Source organism: Natrix helvetica (genome assembly GCF_964273705.1).
Source record: "Natrix helvetica genome assembly, chromosome: 3".
Classification (NCBI taxonomy): Eukaryota; Metazoa; Chordata; class Lepidosauria; order Squamata; family Natricidae; genus Natrix; species Natrix helvetica.
This window is the reverse complement of record NC_138549.1, coordinates 151,914,537-151,927,256: the sequence shown is the minus strand read 5'-3', so window position 1 is coordinate 151,927,256 and position 12,720 is coordinate 151,914,537. Positions and strand designations below refer to the sequence as shown.

At 40.1% G+C, this 12,720-nt stretch overlaps 1 protein-coding gene across 3 annotated transcripts in view; it reads right to left on the bottom strand.

Moving 5' to 3' along the window:
* JPH2 (junctophilin 2) overlaps nt 1–12,720 on the bottom strand; it is a 72,542-nt gene that overhangs the window by 50,306 nt on the left and 9,516 nt on the right. For all 3 annotated transcript variants that reach the window (XM_081947874.1, XM_081947875.1, XM_081947873.1), the window contains exon 2: nt 7,798–8,581. In XM_081947874.1, coding sequence (XP_081804000.1) covers nt 7,798–8,552 — 755 coding nt within the window. In that variant the 5' untranslated portion in view covers nt 8,553–8,581. The remainder of the gene's footprint in view (nt 1–7,797; nt 8,582–12,720) is intronic.

Sequence of the window (12,720 nt, the reverse complement as noted above, 5' to 3'; positions counted from 1 at the left end):
TAACTGTAGTCGTAAGTCTAGAACTACCTATGCTGCCCAGTAAATGTCAATAAAAGTCTTGTTCTGAAAAACAATTGCACTCCTGTAAAATCCATATAATGTTATGAAGGCAAAAAAAAAAAAAGATCTACTGCTGAAGAAAGAAGAATAAATAGGAGCTTCTATCTCCCCTTCAATAGGGCAGAGCTTTCCATCTTTAAACAGAGAGTTCGAAACTATTGTATGGTATGAGAAACTAGACAAACTGCATGCTAAATCTGTTATATTTGTGAAGAGTTTTTTAAAAAAAGAGAAATAAGTAAAACAATTTTTAAGCAGCCTTAACTGACTAGATGTCCTCCAAATCTGTTCACGTATGCATGTCTTTGGGTCAGGTCCTAGCAACTGCCAAGACAAGTCCCTGCAGTTTTCTTGGCAAGATTTCAGAAATGGTTTCCTATTGCCTGCTTCCTAGGGGTAAAAGAGAATGACTGGCCCAAGGTTATCCATCTGGACTATTATTCATGGTGTCCCAGTTTCTAGTCTGATGCCTTAACTACTATATCAAACTTGGTTCTTCGAATTTGTTATACAGTTCTAAAATTCTTAAAATCAACCAACATGGCAGCTATAGTTAAACCCATTTGGAAGACATATGATAAAGGAAACATTCTTATTATTTTAATTGCTTTTGGATTCTGCAAGCTTTATCATTCTGCTTCTTTTCCCACGTTCCTCCTCCATATACAATACTAGCTGGATACCCGTGCTTCGCAATGAAACTATGTGATCGGGTTATGTGGCATTTAGTACTGTAAGGAGCACAAGACTGCTCCTGAGTGAAGGAGTGGAATGTCTTCCAGTTTGAACCGAGGTAACGGAATGTGAGGCAACTGGCAGTTAGAACAGAGTTCTTTTCAAATGGGGAGGAGAAGTAGAACTCCTTAGCATCAGAACATGTTAATTATTGTATAAAAATACTAATGATCTGATGGTCATTTTGAAAAATCCTTTCTTAGCGAGCACCTAGAAGCCCTGAAGAATATACGTGCAAAATTTAAAGTTTGTAGGCTTTATGGTTATGGAGATTTCATGATAAGTGAGTGATATTTGGCTTTTATATACTGGCCGTTTTATTTTCAATCTCTTTCCTCATGATCACCAACATAAAGGAATGTATCTTTTCCACCATAAATATATACAAACATTTTCATCAAACGTCAAACCAGTACTCATCCGCAGGAGCAGCTCTTCAGATTCCCATCAATTCATTGAAACTTTCTACTTTTTTTACATTGAATGGCTTTGTCTATACCTATTCTCATTTTCCAAGCTTGGGAGAGTTAGACTTTTGATGCTTCCTCACCAGTTCTTTATCTTTTAAACACTCTAACTGATTTGGTATCATCAGCAACCGTGATAGCTACACTGCTCACTCTTCACCATCTATGAAGAAAATGAAGATCTGATCTTGTGGAGTATCTCTGCAAAGCCTCAAACAGCTGCATTTGTGCAAGACCTATAGAGGAAGAAAATGGCTCTATGTATCTTCTTTCTTTTGCTCAAAAGTTTCCTTAATAGGAAATTATGTCCAACCCGTGCTAACAGAGAGAAGCATTCCAATCCCTGATGTAAACCACTCAAGAGTTCCCCCTTTGATTTGAAGTGTAAATAGTGCCTTATATAAAAAGAGCTTTTTATAAAAAGAGCTTTTTATAAAAAGAGCTTTTTATAAATGGCCCAGTGGCACTCCAACATCATTAGTCATAGCCTTGTAGCTGCTCTTCTGGTTTTGTTCTTTCCACAAATGTGATCAACTCTTAAATGGTTTTTTAAACTCAGCCCACCTTTACATTACAATGTTGTTTCAATATAGATCTATACTGAGGCAATATAGAACAGGCACTGGAGGCTCAATTTCAAGGGGAAAAAAGATAGAGTAAAGATGTCTTCAAATGGGTATTCTGTAGTAAACTAATTTTTCTGCTTGTAAATCTAGGTTTGTTTTGTTTGATCAATACAGAAAAACTGCCCATCATGTTTTGTTTAAAATAAACTATACAGGCCAATGCTGTAGGTATGTTACTATGGGGTGGGGGGTAGAGTGCTTTGCATAAATCTCTTTTAAGCTGCTGGTCCAGACAGTCCAATATGTTTATGGTTCCAATGTCCTGTTGCACCAATCTGACAAAACTCTTTCAAGGGCTTGTTTTCTGCAGTTTTAAGAAAAGGAATGTTTGGAACATTGCTAGTTAATCAACATAGGACTTGCCATCAATGCTGCAACCCCAGGAGCTCGCTCTTAGGCATGCATTGCCATCTGTAAGATCCAGTTGATCTCTCTGCAAATACATGGATTCTTGTGGTAATTAAACAATCCATGTATTTCATTCAATTCAGAACTGAATTAAAAAGAATTCTATTATGGATTTTTCTGAGAAAATTTTTTGGAAGCTCTATCCTTAGCAGATCCATGGTGAAATTAATACTGGTAGAAATGAAGTTGCTATTTTAATGTCTTAAAGGTAAAGGTAAAGTTTCTTCTCGCACATATGTGCTAGTCGTTGCCAACTCTAGGGGTTGGTGCTCATCTCCATTTCAAAGCTGAAGAGCCAGCGTTGTCCGAAGATGTCTCCCTAGTCATGTGGCCGGCATGACTAAACGCCGAAGGTGCACGGAATGCTGTTACCTTCCCACCAAAGGTGGTTCCTATTTTTCTACTTGTATTTTTTACATGCTTTCGAATTGTTGGCAGAAGCTGGGACAAATAACGGGAGCTCACTCCGTTACACGGCTCAAGGGATTCGAACTACCGAATTGCCGACCTTTCTGATCGACAAGCTTAGCGTCTTAGCCACTGAGCCACCATGTCCCTATTTTAGTGTCTTAGTTGGTTTTCAATGGGGGAGCGGGTTTTATTTATTACCTGGTCTTTATTTTTTTAGTAAACATTGTCCATATTGAGCATCCATATAACTGTTTCAATGCAAGACATTTGTTCTTCTGCAGAAAAACATATAGATACACATAGAGATTATATTTGCTTTATAATGCAAACTACAAGTCTTTTCTGTTTTTCTTTAACCTTTAAGATGTTTTGGGTATTTAAAACTGTGCCAGACCTTTGCACACTGTAGGGACCTTCTCTACCCATGTTGGATCAGCGATGTCACGATTCAATACAATATTCTCATGGTTATTCCAAGAACACCGAGGAAGGAAGGAATGGTTGCATGTAAGCAAATTAAGCTCTTTATGGTTAAACATGGAAGAGATATCTTGACCACCTCATGCAGTTTTTAAAAATGTAAATATGATCCCATAACATCTTTATTTAATTTAGGGGGAAATTCTGAAGATGTTTTTCGGATGGATGACAACCGACTCAAACTCAACCCCTCCAAGACGGAGTGGCTGTGGGTACCGGCTCCCCGGTTCAGCCAATTAATTCCATCATTGGCCATCGGGGGCATTCAACTTGCCCCCGTGGAGCGGGTGCGCAATTTGGGCATCCTCCTGGATGCCCGGCTGTCCATGGATGACCATGTGACAGCCGTGGCAAGGGGGGCGTTCCACCAGGTTCGCCTGGTGCGCCAATTGCGCCCCCTACTGGACCGGGACGCCTTACGCACAGTCACTCATGCGCTGGTGACGTCTCGCTTGGACTACTGTAACGCTCTCTACATGGGGCTTCCCTTGAAATGCACCCGGAGGCTACAGTTGGTCCAGAACGCAGCCGCGCGGGTAATTATGGGGAGTACTAGGTACTCCCATGTGACACCATTCCTGCGCGAGCTGCACTGGCTTCCTGTGGTCTATCGGGTGCGTTTCAAGGTTTTGATAACAATCTTTAAAGCGCTCCATGGCTTAGGACCTAGTTACTTGCGGGATCGTATTCTGCCCCATACATCCCTGCGACCAATCCGCTCGCACAGAGAGGGCCTCCTCCAGGTGCCGTCCACCAGACAGTGTCGAGGGGCGGCGCCTAGGAGTAGAGCCTTCTCTGTGGCGGGCCCAGCCCTGTGGAATGACCTCCCCCCGGATATTAGGAATACCTCTGACCTCCGCTCCTTTTGTGTAAAGCTCAAGACCCACCTTTTTCAAGTTGCTGGCCTGGCTCAACTTTGATCCAACTATATCGCTCCTGACGGGTTTTTTATTTGGGGTATTTTAATTGCATTCAATTTATTTAGGGGTTTTTAAACATTGTGTTTTTACTTGTTTTTATCTATCAGTTCACCTCCTCCTTGTATATGTCGTATATATGTCTTGGTATATGTTTTGTTATATGTATGTCAATATATTTATTTCCTATGTTTTGTTGTACGCCGCCCCGAGTCCTTCGGGAGAGGGTGCGGCTAAGAAATAAATATTTATTTATTATTATTATTATTATTATTATTAAAAAATCCGTGGAAAATTATATCAAAGCAAAATTCTGCTCTCAAAGGTGAACAGATTAAAAAAAGCAGATCCACACCAGTATATCCAGGCCTAACTTTAAAGTAGTTAACACTGCTAAATATAATACTAGTATTTAATGATGGGTAAGTGTCTAAAAACTTCCCATGCTGGAGCATCCACAACTTTTGGAGGCAAGTCATTCACCTGATTAATTGATGTAACTAGTTCTAGGTTGCTTCTCTCCTTGATTAGTTTCCATCTACTGCTTTTTGTCCTGTTTAATTTTAATTTAATGTTTTAATTTAATGACGTTACTTTGTAGTTGTTTATTCTTTAATATCTCAGTTTTCATTCTTTTTTTTTCTTTGCAGTGTTGATTCTGCTTTCTTTTACATGTTATGTACTGTACCCCACTCTTCTGCCCAGTCATGCATACAACATTCACCCTAATTTCAATTTAAGAGAAAGCAGGAAGCATTAAAATATAGCTCACAATGATATTAATAGTATTGAAGTACTTGAATGTACAGTAATTTTACATAAAATGGAAAGCAATTTTAATTTTGGTTTTGTTGTAATACCCCTATCTTCCTTCTTTATTCTGTCCTCCTACAGCAGGGGTGTCCAAACTTGGCAACTTTAAGACTTGTGGACTTCAACTCCCAGAAGCAGAGCTGGCTGGGGAATTCTGGGAGTTGAAGTCCACAAGTCTTAAAGTTGCCAAGTTTGGACACCCCTGTCCTACAGCATGTAAGTCCTAATTAAATCCCAAGCATATTTTGGTCTGTGATCATGGTAGGATATACTCATTGATCCAAAGGAGTTGACTCCTCTTAAATTGAGCAGTGCTGCCACTGCATTCTGTTCTAATGGCAGTAAGATAACTACTTGAGCCTACAGAGAGGTGAACATTAAAATGTCTAAGCCCTCACAAAACCTCCCTTGACCTAAACCTTGGCACAGCTTGCATATGGTTTTGTTATACCCCCCCCCCTTAAGAATAATTCACAAGCATGTTTCTATTTCATCCTTGTCTAGTTTTTGAAATGTAAATTCCTTTAAAAAGGCATGTGACCTACTGGCTTGAAAGGCCTTGGACACTTTTGACTTTTAACATCATGATGACTTAATAGAAACCATCCACATTCCTCTGAAATCTTGCAAGCAGCGTCTAAGCTCTTCTTTATACTTTTCTGAACTGCTGATTCCTATGCATTGGGGTAGAACATGAACCTAAGATTCAACTTCTGACATATCCTATTACTGTAAAGGATTGCAATAACCACTAAAAAAGATTTGTTAACCAATGAAGCAGAAAACAACTAACAGTCCCAGAAAAACATATGCCCAGTTCAAAGTTCAAGTTAGAAGAACTAATGTAAAAACAAAATGATTTATCTCAAATCGAAAAAATAAACTCAACTGAACTTCTCTAAAAACTTTCATTTTTATTTTATTAGATTTAGAAACCAACTGACTCCAAAATGACCCTAGAAGGCTCAGAATTTAAAACAGGCAGCATTATAAAAATACACAATACAATATAAACATATAACATCCATCCGAACAATGCACTACTGTATAGATACAGAACATGACCAGCAAGGAGGCAAAGGGCTTATTGACCACAGCTGTCACTTACTCTTTGAGTAAAAGCTGTGAATTCAAGACAGTGCACAAATCTTGAATGGGGAACTACAATCCCATCCACGATTCAAGACAGAAAAGCCCCAGATCAGGAGGACTATAATAATCGTAGCCACTCAGTCTTGCTAGAATTAAGTCAAAGGTGACTTCTATCCATCCAGATCTGTCCATGCTGGCTGGGAAATCCAGGCGCTGAAGTCTACGTATGTTAAAATTGCCAAATTGAGAAATAATATAAAATGATGCTGTGATTATAGTTGCATACCCCCGATTAGTTCAAAATGTTATTTGAAACAAATCGGCTAGGACAGTGATGGCCAACCTATGGCAAGTGTGCCACAGGTGGCACGCGGAGCCATTTGTTAGGGCACGCGAGGCGCTGCCCTATCAGCTGGCCAGCATGCATGTGCGCGCTGGCCAGCTGAGTTCACCCTTTTTTAAAGCTATTTTTCACCCTCCCCAGGCTCCAGAGGCTTTATAGGAGCCTGGGGAGGGCAAAAAGAGCCTCCCCCACCCCACCCCACCCCACCCCTGAGGTCCTCTGGAGGTTTCATGAGCTTCCGTGAAGCCTCCGGAGCACAAAAAACCGGCCCTAAGGGCAAACTGGAGGTTCAGGAACAGACTTCCGGTTTGCTCGGAGGATTGTTTTGACTGCTCCGGAGGCATCAGGGAAGCCTCCTGACGGTCCCTGAAGCCTTCAGGGCGCTCAAAACGACCCTCCGAGCAAACTGGAAGTGTCTTCCGGTTTGCTCGGAGGGTTGTTTTGAGTGCTCGGAAGGCGTCAGGGAAGCCTCCTAAAGCCTCCGGAGGGCGTCCGGGGGGGGGTGAGGCCGTTTTCGCCCTCCCCAGGCTCCTATAAAGCCTCTGGAGCCTGGGGAAGGCAAAAAAAGCATGCAAAAATGGGGGGAGCTCCTGTAGTGCGCGCATGTGCACTGGGGGGTCGCGCATTTCATTATGGGTGCAGCATGCCCGCACACGACCCCCCTGCGCTCCCCCCACTTATGGCACGTGAGCCAAAAAACGTTCGCCATCGCTGTGCTAGGATCTTTGTTTAAAACATTGGGAAAAAATGCTGCTAGGAAGAGGGGACAATAAAGAGTCAAGACTTGCCTTGGTAAAAAACCTACATAATTTGAAATATTGGTTTGTTTTACCCAAAAGCCCTGTTCCCCTATATCCGTGATGGTGAACCTATGGCATGCATGCCAGATGTGGCACGCAGAGCCCTCTCTGTGGGCATGCACGCCATTGCCAGCTTCTCTTCCGGGTTCCGGCATGTGTCTGCACGCCAGACCAGCTTTCCGGCACGCATGCGCGTGATGGAAACTGGAAGAGCAGCTGGCTCTCTTCTGGGTTTGGCACTCCAGTTTCAGCACTCGGTGCCAAAAAGGTTAACCATCACTGCCCTATATTAAATACATCCTGACCTGGGTGTAGGCAGCAGTGGCATAAAGCTGAATTACAATACAAGACATACAAGTTCTCATTCTATTATCTTTCCAAATTTCTCTATCACTATTTATGGGTGACATATTAAACACCCTGGATGCAAATGGCTTTCTTTCCTTTCCTAGACGCAGATAGTTAATTTCTGGAAAATTTATATTTTCTGAGGTTCTCTAAGTTGAAGCCGCTACAAATGGAAGTTCAGTTTAATGAGTATTTTAGGCTTGGTCAACAATTGCAAATAGTTTTCAATTACAAAAGGGTGCTGGATGGCGTTTCTACTGGATAGCCACCCAAAAATTCCAAGTTCATGATCCTTACCTAGAAGCTGCAATCTCAGATTTCTGCCTGGCGATGGCTGCTGCTCTCTGAGCACCTTCTATGCTCCGGTCCACTTTCTGCCTTATCTTTGCACTTTTTAGAGGTATCACCCTTTTCTTCATGCCTTTGATCAATACGTTCATGCGGTATTTTCCTTCTTCCTTCTTCCCATCGGGCAACGTGGTACAACCATATCCATGCCGCACGTTATCCAGCCACTCGCCTTCATACTTCAGGCCACTTGATCTCTCACTTATGCCAAAACCTGAACGCTTGTCATTCTTCCACTCTCCCATGTAGGCTTCTGTAGTGGTGGCATCAATATCAGCATCAAAAGGTGGGAAGTCCTCTCCTTCTACTCCTTCTCCCAGACTGGCGGTGGAGGTAGCATCACTACCTGTAGAACTCATCCCACTCTCACTCTTAAGGAAACTGAGTCGACTCCTTTGGCTGGCCAAAGAGGTCTTGGAGTCAGATTTCTTGAGTTTCCCAAACAAGGAGCTCCTTCTGAAGATTCCCCCCTTCTTTAATTTCCCACCATCAGCATCTGCATACAAGCTGAGAGCAAAGCCACCCCGAGTTATGGTAGGTGACATGGGAACATGTTCCTGGTTTGCTGATGGCAAATCGTGTTGTAGCAGAGTGCCATTGCTGTGCTCACTCCGTAGGGATGTAAGGGAGGTTCTTAGAGGGTTGCGGACCACAGCTGCAATACCATATGGGACACTTTGACGAACTCCATAACCGTGGCGCATGCCATTGGTGAACTGGCCTTGATAGGTACCTGGAATCAAAAGTAAGAACTAAGTCAAATACATCAAATTTCTCTGGAATGAATATGAAAGCATAGCTGTTCAGGCAACCACAGCACAGCATCTTCTCATATAAATGGCTTCTCATTACAGGAAAACTGTACCTTATTCCCAGTCAGAGAGAGCTATAACTTCTTCCTAGTCAGCAAATACGATTTTTCCATCCCCTCTGAGATTAAACCTAGCATCGGTACACAGCTTCTGCTGAGGGTGATATTCATTAACGGCATACATAAAACAGATCACTAATGAGGGCAAGGTTTGCAAATCTGGCAAATAGGTGGTAATTGTTCTAATCCTTTGCTTTAAAAAAAAATCAGTATAAAGAGCTTGATTTCCTATTAAACAATGAAATAGTCTAACTAGATCATCAGTATTAAACAATGCTCCTATTCAAATTGACTTACTATCTGGCATGACAAATATGGGTTATGGGGAAAATAGAGCGCATTGGCAATTTCTTTTCATAGGTGTACATTCCAGCATGTACACTAGGGCTAAAATAGAGGTAGACAACTTAAATAATGTGTTTCTAAAGTGCAGGAAGAAAGGGGAATTTATCTTGAAATAGGAACTTTTTGAAAGTAAATCATCTCAAAATAAAGTAATATTTTATCACATACACACAAGATTACTTGCTCTTCATTTGTAATATTACATGCAAGGGTAGGGGAAATTTGAAGGTCTTTTCATTTTATTAGTTTAGTCTCTGAATTCAAATAATGAATTTTACTAACTTACATTACACGGGAATAAAGTGGGATATAAATAAATACATTCTAAAGTTCATTTCTGATGCCACAAAGAAAACAGTGCTGGCTCCAACGTACTGTCCACTTATTGTTTCTGTGTATTGTTTACTTTTGGCTTTAATAACTTAATGACTTTTACATGTGGACTTCAACTCCCAGGATTCCCAACCCAGACATTCTTCTGGAAATTAATTCCACTCACTTTAAAACTGCAAAGGTTAAAAAAAAAACCACTGCATTAGATAATTCCCTCACTACTATTCCCTTCTACCTTTTTCTTCCAGGAAAAAGACTACCAACTTTCCTATAGGAGAGGTTTACTTAATTCTTAGACTTATATTTATAATGTGTGTGTGTGTGTGTGTGTGTTTGTATATAGTGTTTGGGTGTGTTTGTTGATAGATAGATAGATAGATAGATAGATAGATAGATAGATAGATAGATAGATAGATAGATAGATAGATAGATAGATAGATAGATGATAGATAGATGATAGATAGATGATAGATAGATAGATAGATAGATGATAGATAGATAGATAGATAGATAGATAGATAGATAGATAGATAGATAGATAGATAGATAGATAGATGATAGATAGATGATAGATAGATAGATAGATAGATAGATAGATAGATAGATAGATAGATGATAGATAGATGATAGATAGATAGATAGATAGATAGATAGATAGATGATAGATAGATAGATAGATGATAGATAGATAGATAGATAGATGATAGATAGATAGATAGATAGATGATAGATAGATAGATAGATAGATAGATGATAGATAGATAGATAGATAGATAGATAGATAGATAGATAGATGATAGATAGATAGATGATAGATAGATAGATAGATAGATAGATAGATAGATAGATAGATGATAGATAGATAGATAGATAGATAGATAGATGATAGATAGATGATGATAGATAGATAGATAGATAGATAGATGATAGATAGATAGATAGATAGATAGATAGATAGATAGATAGATAGATAGATAGATAGATAGATAGATGATAGATAGATGATGATAGATAGATAGATAGATAGATAGATAGATAGATAGATGATAGATAGATAGATAGATAGATCGATAGATCGATAGATCGATAGATCGATAGATAGATAGATAGATAGATAGATAGATAGATAGATAGAGACTCATATACATTACACCAGGGGTGTCCAAACTTGGGAACTTTAAGACTTGTGGACTTCAACTCCCAGAATTCCCCAGCCAGCCATGCTGGCTGGGGAATTCTGGGAGTTGAAGTCCACAAGTCTTAAAGTTCCCAAGTTTGGACACCCCTGCATTACACTGAAATAATGGAAACAAATAAAACGTCTAAAGACACATATAGACAAAAAACAACTGTAAAATTTCCTTCTTTCCATCTCATTCCATTGTAATAGTTTCTGTACCTTCTTTTTTCTAGCACTGCTGAAATAGGATATTGGTTAAGATTTCAGTGCAGTAGAGAGAAGGTTGCTAGTACAAAACCTGACAGATTTTTTTTTTAAGATTACTGTTTTTATTTTACATTATTTATTATTTCACTTTCCTTGTGTAGCTAGTTTTCCCTTGGACTGTTTTAAAAAAAATAAGTTCAGGGGAAAATAGCTGCTCAAAAACCTATAATTAAAAATATTCCACTGACTTGAAATCAGCAATGTTCTCTCAAGTTAAGGATCATAACCATTTTATCATTTCAGTAATACAGGGAAAAAAGTGATACACAATTGGAAGCATTCCTATCACCCATCTCCTCCCTCTTATTACGGTATGACTGTAATTTTGTTGCTTGTATCCTTACAATTTATATTGTGTCCTAGTATGATTTGATTGCTTTTTTGTACCCTATGACTATCATTAAGGGTTGTACCTTATGATTCTTGATGAATGTATCTTTTCTTTTTATATACACTCAGAGCATATGCACCAAAGACAAATTCCTTGTGTGTCCAATCAAGAATAATAAATACTTATATAAGAATAATAAACAATAATTAAAAAATGGCAATAAAGAATTCTATTCTACTCTACTCTATTCCCTCAGCTGAACGAGCCACTCTTCTTGCGCAAAGCAGTCAATAAATAGCTGAATCCCACCCAATGAAGTGTTCTGGCTGAAATGAATAGGAGACCCACAAATGAACAAAATACAAAAAGAGTATTTTGGAAGTGGAACAGAGAAACATTTATTTATTGATTTGATTTGATTTGATTTCTAGACCGCCCCCTCTCCCCGAAGGGACTCGGGGCGGTGTACAGGTACCAAATTAAAAACCATACAAATAATCATAAATATAGTTAAAATCGGATTAAACTTTAAACCCCTGTACAAATTTATAAAAATTAAAAACTTAGCCTAAGACCAACCCGTGAAATTTAAAAATACAGACTGAGGTGGGAGAGCTGGAATTAGGCCAAGCCGGCTAGATTAAACAGGTGGGTTTTGAGCTTCTTACGGAAGGAGCGGAGGTCCGTGGTTGTTCTAATATCAGGGGGAAGGTCATTCCAGAGGGTCGGGCCCATCACAGAGAAGGCCCTTCCCCTGGGCGTTGCCCGCTGGCACAGCCTAGTGGACGGCACCCGGAGGAGTCCCTCTCTGTGTGAGCGAATCGGCCGAAGGGATGTGTGGGGCAGGATACGATCCCGCAAATAACTAGGCCCTGTGCCATGGAGCGCTTTGAAGATGATAATCAACACCTTGAAACGCACCCGAAAAGCTACAGGTAGCCAGTGCAGCCCGCGCAGGAGAGGTGTTACGTGGGAGTATCTAGCGACTCCCAAGACTGCCCGCGCGGCCGCATTCTGAACCAACTGCAGTCTTTGGGTGCATCTCAAGGGGAGCCCCATGTAGAGAGTGTTACAGTAGTCTAGCCGGGACGTCACAAGCGCATGGGTGACTGTGCGAAGGGCGTTCCGGTCCAATAGGGGACGCAATTGGCTCTGAAATTAATTTGAAGGTGAATGGGGAATTAATTAATGGACAACAACACCATCCATTTCTGCCCTCCAGAAACAGTTGCTTTTCTATTATAGTGACAAGGCAACCTAGCAGTGTAGATAAGATCTAAGAGTCTAGTCCTAAACACAGTATGCAAAGTCTATTTGCTTTATATTCTATATAAAAAATAGCTGGTTCAGAGAATCTGCAAAACTTGTTGAAGTATGAAACATCTTTTAAACAGTTAATGCATGGACTAAATTTCATCTCAATATTTGCAAAAGTTTTATGTATTTGACTAGGGCAAAGGTGCCTAGCATTTCTCTCTGTCCTATATTTCTATCTATCTACTTACCTATACCTACCTCTCTACCTACACCTATCATCTAGTATCA